Source organism: Sparus aurata, chromosome 1, assembly GCF_900880675.1.
Source record: "Sparus aurata chromosome 1, fSpaAur1.1, whole genome shotgun sequence".
NCBI lineage: Eukaryota > Metazoa > Chordata > Actinopteri > Spariformes > Sparidae > Sparus > Sparus aurata.
The window spans coordinates 36,405,579-36,422,830 of NC_044187.1; the positions used below are offsets into that span (position 1 = coordinate 36,405,579).

At 38.5% G+C, this 17,252-nt stretch overlaps 1 protein-coding gene across 4 annotated transcripts in view; it reads right to left on the bottom strand.

The window, feature by feature from the left end:
* Positions 1-1,046: 1,046 nt before the first annotated feature.
* Positions 1,047-17,252, bottom strand: part of LOC115591152 (glutamate receptor 2-like) — a 79,721-nt gene continuing 63,515 nt past the window's right edge. For 2 of the 4 annotated variants that reach the window (XM_030432889.1, XM_030432879.1), the window contains exons 18-20: positions 14,451-14,585; positions 10,422-10,597; positions 4,860-4,996 (exon numbers count right to left, since the gene is read on the bottom strand). In XM_030432889.1, coding sequence (XP_030288749.1) covers positions 10,427-10,597; positions 14,451-14,585 — 306 coding nt within the window. In that variant the 3' untranslated portion in view covers positions 4,860-4,996; positions 10,422-10,426. Of the gene's footprint in view, positions 4,997-10,421; positions 10,598-14,450; positions 14,586-17,252 lie in introns of all 4 variants that reach the window. The other 2 variants (XM_030432902.1, XM_030432894.1) reach the window with 1 other exon arrangement.

Consider the following 17,252-nt stretch of genomic DNA (forward strand, 5'->3'; position numbering starts at 1 on the left):
AGAATTACAGGAACATCAAAAACATCTGGAATGCTGTGAATGCAATGTCAGCAGAGTGAGAGTTACTGAGATCAGAAGAAATTGCTTTCTCCAGGGTGTATATGAGCTGTTCACCTGCAGTATAAGGCCACATCCACCTGGCCTTCAAAGCACTCAGATTGTGTGCTCTACCACAGAGCGGGCACAAGAAGTGGTTGTAACAGTGCCCCTGCCTGGTCTGGGGATTTGCCAGGGGGTCATCAGCCATGGAGTGAGGGCATAACCTCAGTCACCTATGTAACATTTTTATAAAATTTAGTTTTACAAGTTTATATATATTTACAACAGGATAGTGGCTTTTGGAATTACAAATCAATTACCAATCAATCAGTGCAGACCAGCTCTGTCAGGTGGTTCTGCATACTTTTCCATTTGGGCAGAGTCGTAGTCATGTGGAAAACCTCTTGTGTGGTTCCAGTGCCTAAAGACTGCACACCCCAGGGAGCCCAACCACTTCAGAGCGCAGGCCCTTAACTCTCACCTGATGAAAACCATGAAGAGGATCATCCTCCGACACCTTTGAGCCCTGGTGAGCTCAGTACTGGACCTGCCTGACTTATTTTATTTTTGTTTCCTTATTTGTCTGATTTTCCCTTTCAACCTATGGTGGACATAGAAGTAAATGGCATTTTACAAAATGTTTACATTTTTTTCGTTTCCCAGATCGAACTGAATAACTGAATGAATGAATGAATGATACATGGATGATTAAGAGACTCTTCACAGGGAGCTTCAGTTGTTCTGTTTTCAAAAGGATGTGAACTCCAGTCTCTGGTCAGTGACACCAAGGGTCACTAATTTAACAGCACATGTCCAGAGGGATTCTGGCCCTGACTGGAGGCATCATAATTTTTAAGCAGAGTGAGCAAATTTCAAATCCAATTGTTTTTCATCTGAGTACAGTCCACTCAGAGTGTTGTTTAATGTGTTTTTTAAGGGTAACATTTTGAAGGCAGAAACGATTCATCCAATACTTACTTTCCTCAGTTAAAAAGGAAATTACAACATTTTGGTGAAAATTTTCAAGTTTAATAGAAAATGAAGTCATGTCACAAGTGAAGAATGATAATTTCCCACATTTCTCTTAGTGGTTGCCATGTTTGGGAGCCATCCATGGTAACTCATTATAACTTGATTATAACAACATGAAAATCTCATGATAATTACAACACGTGGTCATTGCAAGTATGAGTTCATAAGAATAAATGGAAGCAGATACCTTTTCATTTTCAGCTTGACTTTACCTGGCCTTTATCACACCTTGGGCATTTGTTAAGTTGTGGGAGAAGCTTTTCACTAACCAGCTAGCTTCTAACTAGCAGCACAAAAAACAGCTTCTTGGTGAAAGAAAAAAGCAGACTTGAGTTCTTAAAAGCATACACTATACATAACAAGAACCACATTAATACGGCAATTAATACTGTTGATATTATTCTTATTACTATCATTATTAATCACTAAAATGCAGCCAGGTGCAAAGTTTCAGGCTGACAAGTTTATCTGGAAAAAAAACAAAAAACTGAAAGTGACATGCAAACGTTCTCTTCGTGCTCTCTGTGTCCTCGCTGCGTCCTCCTCGTCTTCATTCTTCTCATCTTCACCAATATCTATTTTTATTTAAGAAGGTTTTTGTTCACAGTTTTGTTTCCACCTCACAGCAGTGAGAGCTCCTATTGGCTCAGTTTTCAGTATCAGCAGCTGCCATTGGCTGAGCATGGAGAGCTCTGATTGGTTCTCAGTATGTTTGGCACATCATCCAGTTGGCTTCAGAACTTGTAAGACAGTACTATGTGTATGTGTGTGTGCACATGTATGGTAGAGATGTGTTTCACCTATCATTATTTATGACTGTGATACACTGTATAAGTGATTTGGGATGTATAAGTGTATATGTTGCTGAATTTGGTGTGCTGACCTATAACAGGGATGGGCAGAATTTCTCTTATGTATCACTATACTGTAAGTCACTACCACATTAGCCCTTTAAGAAAGTGTTCTTGAAAAGTGTTGACAGTTCTTTTCAAAGTATTAAATGAAACTTAACAAGCCAACAATATTAGACCATACGTGAAAGTCTATGCTGTACTGGTATTTCTCCAACCTTAAATGGGAAGAATGCTGCACCAATAAGGTGGAAATAGGGTCTTTGTGATGTGAAAATTCAAATTTAAATTCAAATTATAGTTATGTAACACCTCAACCTACCATGAGAACATATTTTCATACCAGCCCTAGTCTTGCATGCAAAAGAAAAAAATTCAGTAAGAATGCTCACGTTGTTAACTCCTTCCAGTGTAGTATTTAGTAATAGAAGTTCTTAGTAGTATTCAGTAGTCACAGATAGCTGTGATACTGTGGAGTTTTATGAGCCAATCCGTACAGATTCCAACAGAAAAATCTCATGTTCATGCAATTGTGCCTGCATGGTCTAAAAAAACAGCCATCACCAGCCACATTGGCATCAAATTGGCATATATCGAGTTATATCTTCTTTGATCTGTTTAAATTATAACAAAGGAGAAGATCACTATTGAAACATTGACTATTGAAAAATAATAGCTTGGAACATCTCATTTAAAAAAACTGAAAAAATTAACATTGACAATGAGTTCATTATGTTGGGACTGTGAACTTAAAAATTCAACATCACGAACTATTACAGTATACTTCTTTTTAATCTTTTTAATCTGTGTGAACTGAAATTCAAGCTACTTTAGCTCTTGTGAAGTCTGAACTTAAACAGGCAGACCAACAGAGAAAGCGAAAATTCCTATAAAATTATATTTTAAAATAACCAAACTTCTTGGTTCGAGTATATCCCTTTGTACAGCAAAATGGTCTAAGACCAACCTGAAGCCAGGTACACTGCTGGGACCTGTTGTGTTCTGGGAGGGTAGCTACTTGTTGTCGTATTTGTTTCAGACAAGTGCAGTGTTATTTAAAATTTGGTTTGAACACCGACTCAGTTGACTGTAAATATCAACTTCAGTTGCCAGCATTACATTTCAATTTGCAGGTCTTATCATTAAGTTTTGTTTCGCCCAAATCACCGTCACTGACCTGGCCTGTGACAACTTGTAATACGGCATGTTTCTGTCAACCCAAGATGGGTTATGCTCCTTTTTTTCACTGACAAGGAAGACATCCGTTGTCACGAGCGTGACCCGTGACTGGGAGTCACCAGGAGGGAACCCCCAGTTAGTTTGTCACTCACAAACACTACCATGTGTATGACGGACTAAATCTATAGTAAGTCCAGTATTTGTCCTCTGGGGCTGACCCTATTCATGGTAATATCTTATTAAAGTAATGTAATAACTCTAATGCTGACAAGGATTAGACAAGAAAAAATAATGTAGCTGACTTCATATGATTCATATTGCCTGTACTTTTCCTATACAATATCTGTCTCTCTATAGAAGAGATGCGTGCACAGCCTAAATAATAATTTTGATTGTTAAGCTCCCCATAAATAAGAGGATATCATAAAGTAGTGAGTAAAAAGCATATACAGAAACACTTAAGACACTACAAAACATATTAATAGGATACTGTAAGTTGTAAGCCGAGTAGAAATACTAAGAAACACTAAGAAATACTAAGAACCAAATGCTAACAATGCTATCAAATTACCACATTTGTGCAGTTTCTGTATTTCTGGCTGTAGTTCAATCATTGAGTTTATCAATGAGCAGTGTAGCGAAGTTCATTAAAGCAGCATTATGTAACTTATTTACATTAAAATAAAAGCACTAAAATCATTTTGATGGTACAGTTCAGTTCAGTGAGAGGATAGGATCACAGCATTCAATGCATGTTTTCAAGACCTAACACTGTAATAATGTGAAGATTTTTAAACTAGTCTTTTCTTTTTTATGCTACCACTAGATGTCAGAGTAGTTGACCAAAGTCAGATGTCAGATATCCACAAGTGGGCACACAATAAAGTGTGTTCATTTCGTATCAACATACATTTTTGCTTGTTTTTGCCCATCCCTGTGTAGGGTGAATGTGTTTCTTCTAATGGTGACTGTGATTGTTTTTTGTTGTAAAAGTGTGTGTGTGTGTGTGTGTGTGTGTGTGTGTGTGTGTGTTTTTGTTTGTTCGTGTGTGTGTGTGTGTGTGTGTGTGTGTGTAAGTCCATGCATCACTTAGGTTAACGTCTCTACTAATTAGGGATTTTCAGGCAGATATAAGGAAAACAATTAGGAGCAATAACATAATTTATCATTATCTGCTATCACACAATAACTACTGTTTTTTATTATTTCACAAATGTGATATTTCCAGACTTCTGTTTCCACTAATACCACTTGCACTCATGTCAACCAAGATTCTGCCTTTATATCTGCAATTCCCGATCACATCCCTGATTAATGTTGTTATTGCATTAAGTCTGCCATTAAATTGTCCTTATTTTCTATACAAGAGAAGCCTCCATGGCAAAAATCTCAAAAACAATACGGTGTGTTTGTTTAGAAAACTGTCCACTGTGCTTGATTGTTTTGAATGAATTCTTCCATGACCAGCCATCTTTCTCACTGATGGTAAGTGATTCAGTTTGTGGGTGGGCAGGTCTTTGCTAAAGCCTGAAAGCCAAGTCGTGGGAGGACAAACCCTAGCCTAAAAAGCCAGGCTAGATGATAAAGAGCGAGATCAGGGGTCCTCAGAAAGATATAATTGGCTAAACTCCATATTGAAAATCAGGGAGGATCACCCATGGTGCTTGGTCACCACAGGAGTAGACACGCATTTCCATTCACTTTCTGAGGGGAAGGGATGATGTGTGTCCATTGGCTGTAAGGCACTGGCTCAGACATGGTCAGGAGAGATCAGTCATGCTGAGGCTCATGGGTAATCCTGGACGGAGGTAAGCCACCGGGACACGACCATTCTCACTTGTTGATCCTGTGATGGATAGACGAGCTTTGGAGCGCATCGCATCTGTGAATTTCATCTGTACAAAAAAAATACGTTACATTTTTTAAATTTACAACAAAACCAAAATTTAAAGACAGCTGCCTCCGTATATGCTAGTTTGCTTTCTTTTTTAGAGTGACATGAGAAAACTGATATCATGGTATCTATCTATCTATCTATCTATCTATCTATCTATCTATCTATCTATCTATCTATCTATTTGGACATGTATATGAGAAAGAAGAAGACAGTGAAGAAGAGAGAAAGGCAGAAATGTATTAAATTAATTTGTAATCTACAACATTTCCCGAAGCCACTTCTTGAAGAATGACACACTGTAGAATTATGTCACAGTTTAATAGAGATGTGGTGGAAAAGCTATGTATGTTTGTATGTTGCGGTATGGTGGGGTGGGAGAGGACTCTCATTGAGGATTGGGATTATCACCCAAAACTTGGTTTATTTATTTATATATATATTCAAATATTCATCTTGAGAGAGCTTTGCTCAATTTTGAAATATGTTATCCTTCTTTTTCCCCGAAGGAGATAAACAAGGTACAACACAATATACACAGGATATTGTGTCTAATGTGTTCTGAGTAGTAGGCCCCAACTGCAAATTCCTCAGTTTGATAGCTGATAGTCATCACTTCATTACTTTTTTAAGATTCAAGGTTTGTATAACAAAATGCAAGATACAGTCCCTGATTCACTCAGTACAAAACATGACACAGGACATATACAGTTGCAGTCAAAAGTTTAAATTCACTTGTAAAGAACATGTATATAACAGCAGTCTTCAGTTCCAATGATTTCTACTGATTGGTTCAATAATTCATTTATTGTAGGTCCTCTGAAAATGTGACCAAATCTGCTGGGCCAGAATACAGTCGTTCTTATAGCTGGTTAAATGTTCATTGGCCTAGGTTCCTTTGATAGCAATCCATAAGCTTCTGGTCATCCTCTGGCTTAATTTTCAACCACCCATCTTGACAGAATCAGTGAAGTTCAACTCAATTTCTAGGCTTCCTGGCACACATTTGTTTCTTCAGCACAGTCACTTTTACAAGTGTTTGGGTTCAATGTGCTGTTGGAACATCCAACTGCACATCCAACTGTTGGAACATCCAACTGCACCCAGGACCCAATCTTCTGGCTGATGACTTTATGTTTTCCTGAAGAATTTGGAGATAATCCTCCTTGTTCATTATTCCATTTACTTTCATTAGAGTAGCAGAATAAAACAGCCCCACAGCACAATACTAAAACCACCATGCTTGACAGTAGGTGTGGTGTTCTTGGGGTTGAAGACCTCACTTTCTCTCATCCAATGATATTGCTGCTCATTATGGCCAAACAGCTACATTTTTGTTTGATCTTACGTGTTTTTTTTTTCTTTGTCCCTGTGATCACCAGCAAAATTCAGTCGAGCTTTAAGGTGCCGGGTCTGGACCAAGAGATTCTTTCTAACGCAACAGCCTCTCAGCTCATGTTGATGTAAAACACACTTGACTGTGGACATTGACACCTGCCTTCCAGCTTCTAATTCTGTTAATAATCAGAATCACTGAAGTTAAGATGTCATGTTACAAATAACATTTGATTCACACAGCTTTCTATAAGCACCAAAATTGATCATTCAATTAACTGTATGTATATTTTTGATTCAGCAGATTTGATCACATTTTCGAAGACCCATAATAAATTCAGATTTGAATTCGATCACAGAAAAATGAGAGCTGTAGAAATCATTCAATTGAAGACACCCATGATATACAGTGTTCACGACTGTATACCCACTGGGCAACATGGCATCTATCTATCTATCTATCTATCTATCTATCTATCTATCTATCTATCTATCTATCTGTCTATCTGTCTGTCTGTCTGTCTGTCTGTCTGTCTACTGTAAATTGTCTGTGATGATTGTGAGTGTTACTGGTTGTTTGTCTATATGTCAGCCCTGGGGGGTGCACCCCACTGTCAGCTAGGATCGGCTCCAGCCCCACCATGATCCTGAAATGGATAAGCGGTTTCAGATAATGGATGGATGGATGAATGGATGTAGGATGGAGGAAATTCATTAACATTAGTACACTGTAGAACAAGCAGACAAATGTAATTGAAACAACCCCAACTGAGAACTGGCTCAGCCCAAATATCACTCACTGACACACTTTTTAGCAACTTGCAGGACATAGCCCATGGTTGGGAGGGACCTCTCTCCATGAGGCAAAGGGAGACATTTGTTTATTAAGCTTGGAAAAGCCTCGGCCCCGAAAGGGCTTAGCCCCTTGGTCAATACATGGTCACTTAAATGCACTCTAGTGCAGTCTATGTAGGTTTGTGATACTCACACAAAAGGTATACAACCTTTTCTGCTCCTCAGATGCAAGAGGAGGTGGGCAAAAAAAAGAAACTTTGAAGCAACTGCACATATACAGTAACCATTGGTACTTGAGGTATATTTGAGAGAAATGTAACCTTGAAATTATTTGAATCTAACTGGATGCCAGATGGATGCACATAAAGGAAATCACCCAATCTCTTTGAAGAAGAAAAAAAGTAATACACCGCATATGCCTAGTTCAAAGAGGGAATAATGGATTAAACCACAGATCTAAGTATGTGTCATGGAAGAGAAGAGGAGGGATTCTCCCTGGATGTAAAGAAGAGTCGCAATTTTACCTGGAGGTTAACAGATCAATGGCTGCCCTGCCAAACCCTAACAACTGTCCTCAACAACTGTGTTATTTACAGTGATAACCCATTGCAACTGATCTCTCTAGACATGTTGAGTCTACACATGTGCATGCACTCAAGGAGCCACCTGCAAGCATACTGACCTGCATTGGCTATTGTGTCAGGCTACAGCTTTCTGGTAAGCAAATTTGGAATGACAGTCGTATTCTAAGCACAAAAAGCACTGTTTATGAACTGAAGGCACCTCTGGGAAATTGACAAGCATTAGAAACACTGTCTATGGTCACCTGAGACACTTGTAACACATTTTAACTAGGAACTAAGACCTAGGGCAAAAGCAGTGTGTTGGTGTATCGGAAGAGGGAAGTGGGAAACTATGTAAGGGGATGTAGTCTGTGGCAAGAATATTCTTGTTTACAAAGCTTTATCAGACACATTGTCTAATACCCAAAGTTGGTAGCATTGGGAAGGAGAATCCCTGTTGACCTTAAGAGCTTCTAAGTCAGCAAAGGAGAGGTGCATTCCAATGAGATGTTGTGTCATCTTGAATAAATATTCATCCTTCAACAGACCATGCATATCCAGCTGTCAAAGTCATCATGGCAATTAGCAAAGCTCAAGGTGATGTTGATTAGTGCCCTCAGACAGTTCCAACTCCAGCTCAGCAAACCAGATTCCATATAACCATAATCCAGCCGTCTGCATGGATGTTGGCCAAACATCCTGACTCTCCAACTTCATTTCAATATCATAAATGTAACCCACCAAACCTGGGTTGAGTGTGGGATGCACAACACCAACTTCAGCCAACAACCTCCGAGAGGAGATAATCCCCAGGCAGGCCTGACAGGATTTTTGCTATTACCATTTGTGCAGAAGAAACAACACACAACTGGGAGGCGGGCTGAAACGTTTTCTCTCCTCATTTGGCTTTGTAACTATACTTTCTAAGGCTGTTGATGTTTTTGCCAAACCGGAACATTCAAGCTGATTCCAAACCAGGTCCTGGGTAAGCTAATGAGATACTGCATGAAATACTAACTAGCTCTTGCTACAGATATCACCACCACCCATCTGCCTGTATGGCATGTATAGAGGTGTCTTCAATCAGGCCACTTATGGGTGTAATATTCCCTACTTTAGGTGCTGTACTAAGTAAATCGACTGACAGGGTACAGTAATATTTGCCATAACACAGTGCTTACATATTTCTTCCACCAAGATGATGACACTGCCAGTCAAAACCATTCCATCTTTCAAATTAAATCATTGGGCTACCTAATAAATGCCATTAAGAGAGATGTGAGTGAGTGGCCAATGAGTCAGTCTATTAAAGAGGATGATTGGCTAGAAAGGAGAAGGGATTGGAGAAACAGGAAAATTACTGAAAATCAGGGGGCTAAAAAAGTGAAAAGGGATAGATGGAGGTGGTTGAGAGGACAACTAGGAGAGGAGAAAAGATGAGTGGAAAGAGGGAATTTGAGGAGGACAGATAACTGGTAAAGAGGAGAAGTCAGGCGAGGTGAGGAAAAAAGAAAAGAGGAGGTGGAAAAGGAGTATCACAGCCACATACAATTTTGACAAGATACATTGTATTTAGTCTCTATTATGGTCTACATGTCACTACTGTTATGAAGAGCAACTGCTGCATTCACATAGTGCCACTAAGTAATGCTATTTAAACTCAGTGGAAACATTTGTCTCATAGTTGTGATGATTTTATTAAGCAAATAGATACCATGTACAGTATGTGGGTATTCATGATGTTTAAAAAGCATGGTTTGGATTTTCAATTCTGTTCTTTTAAATTCAGACCAGTTATAATATTGATTGGTACATACATACAATAACACAATTAATCAATTGGTGACAAGACAGCAACTTGTAGCTCAGGAAAACTTAGGATTTGCCGTCACATTTTTGTCTTTAAACAAGACAAGTCTATAAGAGCATTGTCTTTGTAGAGAAAGGGAAACCAAACAACTGTCATTCTATTAATGTGGTGTGGATGTTCCAGAAATGTTGTCCTTAGTGGTTACACAATGGAACACTTGATTTGCTCTTGGTGTTTTAAATGATGGGTTTTATTTTTCAAGTTTTACCTAAACAGAAAAACACTTTGCATATATATTTATTAAGAGAGGTACATAGGAGAGGGACCAGCTGTCTAAATTTGCAAGCAAAATCCCATTTCTCTGTGATGTTATGGTACTACAATACACCTTCATCAGGCAAATACCTGAACATTCCTACAGGTAAACTGAATTTTTGCAAGTGTGACAGTTTGCTCTCTGAACTTTAAATAAAAGCAGCCATTCCAAATTGGCATTTGGTATTAAAGAATTGCAGGCTGGTAAAACATAAATAAATACAAAAATCAATAATAGTTATAATATGCATAATGACATCACAAATTAATGCTTTAGGCTTTTATGCTTTAACTCTGTTGCCCTTAGTTTCTCTTTTTAATAGAAAACCCTGTTTTCATTCACTAATTGTCTCCTCTTTGACTTTGCAATTTTTTCAAAAGCTATTAAGTGACTGCCATTATTATCACCAGTATTTCGAATCATTGAGGCACAGTGAATATGCAGCTTGCCATTAAAGATTCTATGCACCACTACAATATGAATAAATCTGCTGTTTGAGTTGTTGTTGATATGTTTTATATAAATGCCAATTAAAAGTAATTTGTCTAAACATTGTCTATGACTGTGAGGTGAGGAAAACTTTAGCCATCAATCATCACCCTCCTACCCGTGTTAGATCTTGACGCTCTCAATGCCGTAAACGTTGTAGCCCTCTTTATAGGTTGCGTAGTTTGGCTGGTGGCTGGGGGACAGCAGGTTGAAGTTGGGAGCATGTTGAGGAGAAGACAGAGTGTGTGTGTAGTTTCCTGTGTGCTGGGGAGACGACAAGGTGTTGGCTGCCACCTTTATAACAAAAATAAAGTCATTGTTATTGCTATACGTATTGTTCTTACAGAACAACAATGACTCTAGCTGTGTGACTGACTCAAGTGCAAGCAATATTCTGAGTACTGATAGCACCAACTGCAAAAGCAATACCGATTTGCTATAGATAGATAGATAGATAGATAGATAGATATAAATAGATAAATGTATATATATATATATATATATATATATATATATATATATATATATATATATATATATATATATATATATATATATACATAGAGAGAGAGAGAGAGAGAGAGAGAGAGAGAGAGATCAATATGCCTCACATAAATAATAATACAATTACAACTAAGTATTTGACTTCTTAATGTGCCATTTTCTTTTCTGTAACAGGTGTCCAATCAGATCAGACCAGACAAACACATGAGACAGTTTGTCTATGTGCCATTCAGGACTCTGCTGCTTGCCTGCTGCTAACAGCTCACTAGCTATCCTCCTGTCAGCATGGATTTTCAGTGCCCTTTTGGTTTAACCAGAGCAATATATTCACAAGGTCCTACAGGCCAGCAATTTGAGACTCAGGCCTAGTCCACACGAACACGGGTATTTTTAAAAACAGATTTTCCCCCTCCTCCAGTTTCAAAAAAATTCCTATCCACATCAACGGTATAAAAACACAAATGCAGACTGTTGCCAACAGGTGGCAATATAACCTCCACTGTAAGGCCACATTGGCCAATCAGAAGCCTGCCACAAAGGAGACATGCTAAAAAAAAACATTGTTTTCCTGTCTACACATTGTCCATACACTGAAAACGTTTTCCCAAAGATGGACCTGTGCCTCGGAACAATTCTCTTAATGTTACATCTCGCTGAGAGGCCAGACAGTGATGATAACCAGCACTGACGCAATGCTATGGAGAGAGAGGTAACTATGATTACAGCATGAGAACACTACTCAGCTGTAGGTAGGCATAGTCAGAAGTAGTCTGTTCAATTAATCATTTGGGATTGTATGTTTACACTTTCTGTAGTCCCCAGTGGGCGGACAACGTAATGTTGTTTGTTTGAACCCCTTCAACATGAAAGCTTACTGCTAAAGGAGCTAACAGCTGATTTAGCTGACATCTCAAAGCTGAGCCAATAGCTTGCAGCAGCGCTAAACACAGCAGAACAGTTGTTGATTCTGAAATGTTTTGCTAAAAAATAAAAAAAATCATGTATTAAAATGCTTGTTAGCTACCCGGAAGCAGTGTAACTGTTGACATAACCTTGTTTCTTGTTAGCTAATTTAATATGTTTTGTAAAAATAATTAAACTGGACATAGACACAATAATTTTAACCTGGCAGTCTGGCAAGTAATAACTACATTATTCATTCTAGCTGAAACATTTTTCAGGAGAACAACACAGTATGGTACTTGTTACAATATTAAATGAAAAAATATTCAAACACAATTTGTTTGTACTTTTTACTTAAGGTCCTTCTGCTTTGCTTCTATAGTACAAAAAGGTAGCCAGCGATGACCTAAGCATGTGTAAAAATTAACCATTGGGCCATGTACAGTTGCAAAACAATACTGCAGCCAACAGCCAGTAGCAAACCCTCCCTGCCTCATGTTGTACAGCAAGTCTACCAGGGCACCCAGGGGGGTGTGACATGGGGGCTGTGGGTCCCATCAATCTCCTTCTCTTGTGCTGTCCAATGGACGATCAGGGCCATGAATATCTCCGTCAGTGTTACTGACCCATTATTATTTCCTAACTGTATGTTCAGTGGTTGTCGGGTTCTCATGGCATTGTGTTTTCTTATGGATGCATCGTAAAAACAACCAGCCAACAGTGGAGCTGTTGTGAGTTGTAGTTTCCCCTGGCAGAGTTGCAATTCCGACCCTAATATCTAAGGAGTGACCCGTGCTTTTCCACTTTTCACCGGGAAAAGGTGTGAAAAGTACCTGGTCCTTTTTTATCGCCGCACCTCTGCTGAGGTTCCAAGTGAGCCAAGGCGATACGTACGCCTGCTGATTGGTCAGAGAAAATCATCATCCAGCGAAAGCTTCCCATCAGCTACGCTGCGCACAACCATCTGGTCAATCAATTTTTGTAATCAATTTGTCCATCTCTATTGTATATATAGTCATGGTTGTACGTTGTGAACAGGAAGGGGCTGAGCACATAGCCCTGAGGGGTTCCAGTGTGGAGCACTAATGTAGAAGAGGTATGCCAATTCCAACTGTCTGAGGTCTGTTTGTGAGCAAGTCAATTATCCAGTTGCAGGGTGTTGTGAAACAACGTTTTGATGAAGGTGATCTTATTCTCAAGGTGTGTGCAGACTGAGTGGAAGACAATGAACATTATCTGTGGATCTGTGGGTTCTGAATGCATACTGGTGAGGTTCCAGGCTGTCGGGGATGTTGTCTTTGATGTGATCGAGGTGCTGTAGTCATTCAGCCTAGACACTGCAGACTTACAGGGATGATGGTGGCTGTCTTGAAGCAAGATGAGAACTATTACTCCACTACACAGTTACTATTCAGATTTGTAGGATTCCTCCCTTTCCTGTCCAGTAAAAACCATGTATCTCCAGATGTGGTGAAGTTGAATGTTTGTGATAAACTGAAGGATGATAAAGAAAATTCTCCCCGCTTTTCAGCTAGATAATGCATCAACACAGAGCTGATTTTTTGTGTTATGTTTTTCACTTGGCCCTTTGTGGACAGCCACACTACTGACATATGATGATCTTGTAGAATGTGATGTATTGCTTTAGATACACGGATGTAAAAACACACCTCTGTGCTCATATGCAATAGTATATCCTGATTCATTATTAATTAATTATGATTATAAGTAATTGACTTAATCATCCATTTTCTATCTGTATATGCCTAAAATGTTTGCTAACTAATATTAGAAATAATTTTGCCAAATAAATAGATAAAAGTTTTGATGGTATTTAAGTCATCAATTCAGCCTGGTAAGACCACTGTCTTTTGGGCTGTGTTGCTCAGGAAACATCTAGTTCTGAGTACAGTGACTTCATTGATGGGGTTATTGCTTCTGTAGCACACAGACAGCCTACATGATGCATCTAGTATACATTTAAGGTTAGACTTCTTGTGCATTTTAGATCACCTACACACTCAGCTGCTAGTTTTTTGGGTCAACTGAGCTAAAACGAATGCAGTCCAGTCCAAGAGCCCTGCAGTCAGTCCTGGTATCCTGAAAGTTAGATTCAACAGTTTCTGATTTTTTTAAGAGAGAGCTCGATTGATGGTCATCCAAAGGCTGTGGTTGTTCTGCATTTGAATTTATTGCACTACACTGAAGAATTATTCATTTTTTTGCTGCTCATCCATAATCTATATAGGGTGGAGAAAATGTTACAAACACAGTGTTTATGAATATAATAAAGTACAACACAATGCAAATGAACAGCACCACAAATTTCAATATCCAAATTTACTATAGGAAGTGTTCCTAATAAACTGACATCTCAGTGATACCTTACTTCATGGACAGCAAATCATGTGCAAACTATTAATTACATAACACTGAGTTCACTTAAATGAGATAAGAAAACTACTATGCAATTACAATTAAATTTACCACCAGCATTTTAGCTTGTCTGACTTTCTAGACTGGCAGACATTAGGTCATTTGTCTAGTAACATTAAGCATCACACAAATGGAGATTCGGTCAACTTCAGTTCAACTGGTATCAGATTTAACTCCAATAATTAGAATTAAAATATTTTCCTGTTCTAAGTCGTTATTTTGAGTCATTGTTCTTAATTGTTATTCCCAGTCATTGTTGTATGTAGAATGTGATTTAAAACTGATATCTGAAAACAAAACTCACCTTCATTTTTTTGGCCTCAGCACGGCTCTTGTAGCAGAACTCTACCAGTGCAACCATCATGGCAAGACCCAGACCTCCAACCAAGATGTAGAAGACTCCCGCTACATTACTGAGAGACAGAGCGCTGGTCTTCTCCTGGTAAAAACGCACAGAGGGGAAAAAAGGGGCAGGCCGACAGAGAAATGTTTTGTGAGATGTTATATTAACTGCAAATGTTAATGACTGAAACAGCATCAGTGAACTATTTAATTTTCTCACAGAATAAAGGTGACCTTAACGTATTCATATGCATTTTCAACGTTGTTCTTCTCTACTGGTTTTACTGTGTATACGTCAGTGTATAGCCTTGTATGTACTGTTTTTGTGTAAATTACTTACTTAGTCACAATTAAGTTTTCTTTACATGCAGTTCTAGACATTGCCTTAATGAGATTTACAATTTTGCACATAATAAAGTAATTGCTGAAATCTCTGAATGTTGGTACATCACAAGAAATAGGTCCTAACAGGCCACAAACATATACAGTGACACAACATGATAGCCTGTAAACATGCCAAAAGTTTCTCCAGATTATCTCAACTACTTTATTTTGAGGGCAAGCTACAAGTAAGGGCAGCCAAAATGTAAATAATTATTCCTTATTAATAACAGGAAATGGGTGAAAAAATGTCCATCTGACTGTTCTGGTTTCTTGGCCCATCTGACTTCATTTTAGTGGTGTCACTATGATTACAGAACTCAGCAGTTAAATATGTTATGATAAACGACAGAAACAATGGAAAATGTCATATATACTGTATCATCAGTTTTAAATTCAACTTTAATTTAACACTACACTTCAGCCAGCGTCACTGAAAGGGTTTGGTGTGACGGATGTGTGCTTTGTTGCATGGTAGCCATCATGCACATGCTCAAAAGCAAGTATATCAGCACTTAAAATTGGCTGGTCAAACACGTATCTGGCTAGCTTGTCATGCATTACTGTGCCCAACAGCCAGTTACAGCCTGCAGCCTACATCATCATCAACATATGGCCATAAAATAGTAACTGCATGACCAGCACTTTTCTATTTCCTATCTATACTTGGTTAACCTACAGCCCACTCTCGGTCTATGGTTCACCACCTCTGTGCTCACTGTATCATATTAGTGACTTTCCTTTACTCCCCCTTACAGGTGATGTTAAAAAAAAAAAAAAAAAAAAATATATATATATATATATATATATATATATATATATATATATATTAATTAGCATTTCTAGTGCCACAATGACTACATAAAACAATCAATATATATGATACTTATATAACATAACGTCCTGTCATCCCTATATTTGGCTAGTCCACAGAGTCAGCCCTTATACCCTGGTTTCACGTGACTAACTGTAATTGAGTAGCTGAGTGTAGAATTGGGGCAGAAAGCAGAACGTTGGGGTTTCCTGATTGTTCTTTCAAAATGAATAAACTGTTGTCTATTAGGTAACTGTTATCAGGAAGTCCAGCTGGGAGCTCTAGCTGAGAACTCTAGAGGGCACTTTGAAGGTTCAGCTGAGGTGCTTTCGTTGGTATAATACAGAATATCTACGGAAGTACAGAAATTTGCATATAATTTGTGGTTGTGAATTTATCAATAAATACATGGCACAGAGATACATGCTCAGATCCCAGCAGTATTTTTTCTCCTCTGTTGCTATTATTTTTCAGTACTTGTATTGTACACGTAGGATGTCATGGCTAAATAACACTCAGTGCAGAAAATAGATGTTCAGGGCCTCGTCATGCTGCTTGTGTCTGTAGCGTAGCGCTCCATGTGCCCAAAGATATGGGGTAGAGCACAGAGTTAGCACATAAAATAACAATCACTCTGACAGTAATACTCAGTACAGAATGGCTCTGAGAGAAGCAAGAGACATCCACAGAGTTACATAAAGCTCCTTCGCTGATGACTGGAAATGTATCACTATCACACCTGTCAATCAATGTGGAGGCTGCCTAGATGCCAGTAACAATAAGCCTATTAAGTATACTGCCAATACTCTCATATGGAGAGACAGATGTCATCAAACAAGTGACAGCATTTCTTAATATAAGCAATTTTCACCAGTCATCCCACCAAAACTGGTATGCTGATGAAGCAAATCAAATGGCTTAATCAAAGGCTTAATAAAGGAATTAGCAATTTTAGAAATGTTTGTGACAGACTGCGTACAAATGTGTATAATGGTGTTCTACAAGATTGCTGTTAGGTGTTGTTTAGCCTATATATTCATGATCTACCTCAACAGTGCTCTGATGTAGACTTAAAAATGAATGCAGACAACACTGCTGCACACACAAATCCGGGTACGGCAGAGACATTGAAATTAACTCTAGGGCTGCATGATATTTGATTTTTTTTTGTACAATAAATGATGTCATGACATTAATGTGTTGATATAAGGACATTCATCAACAAGCAATGGAGGAGAAGATAATAACCACTAATCTTGGCCGTTTGTGGACAAATAGACTTGTACAATACCGAGGCAAGACAAAGTTTAATCAAGCTCTGGAGCTTTGTCTTGAGTGAGTGAGGAAGTTGGTCCACCTGCCATGGTCATACTGTAAGTCGCAGAACAGCATAGGACTGATCATTCTGAACTACATTCAAGAAACTAGCAACTTAAAAGTTGTTTACTTGTAGGTTTGCCAACAGACCTGATAAAGGCCTGATAAAATTCAGGCTTTTTACAAGGTGGCATTAAAATGTTGTAATTTTGGTGCCCCTTCTGGTGAACCACATAGCACCTTATTTTGGAA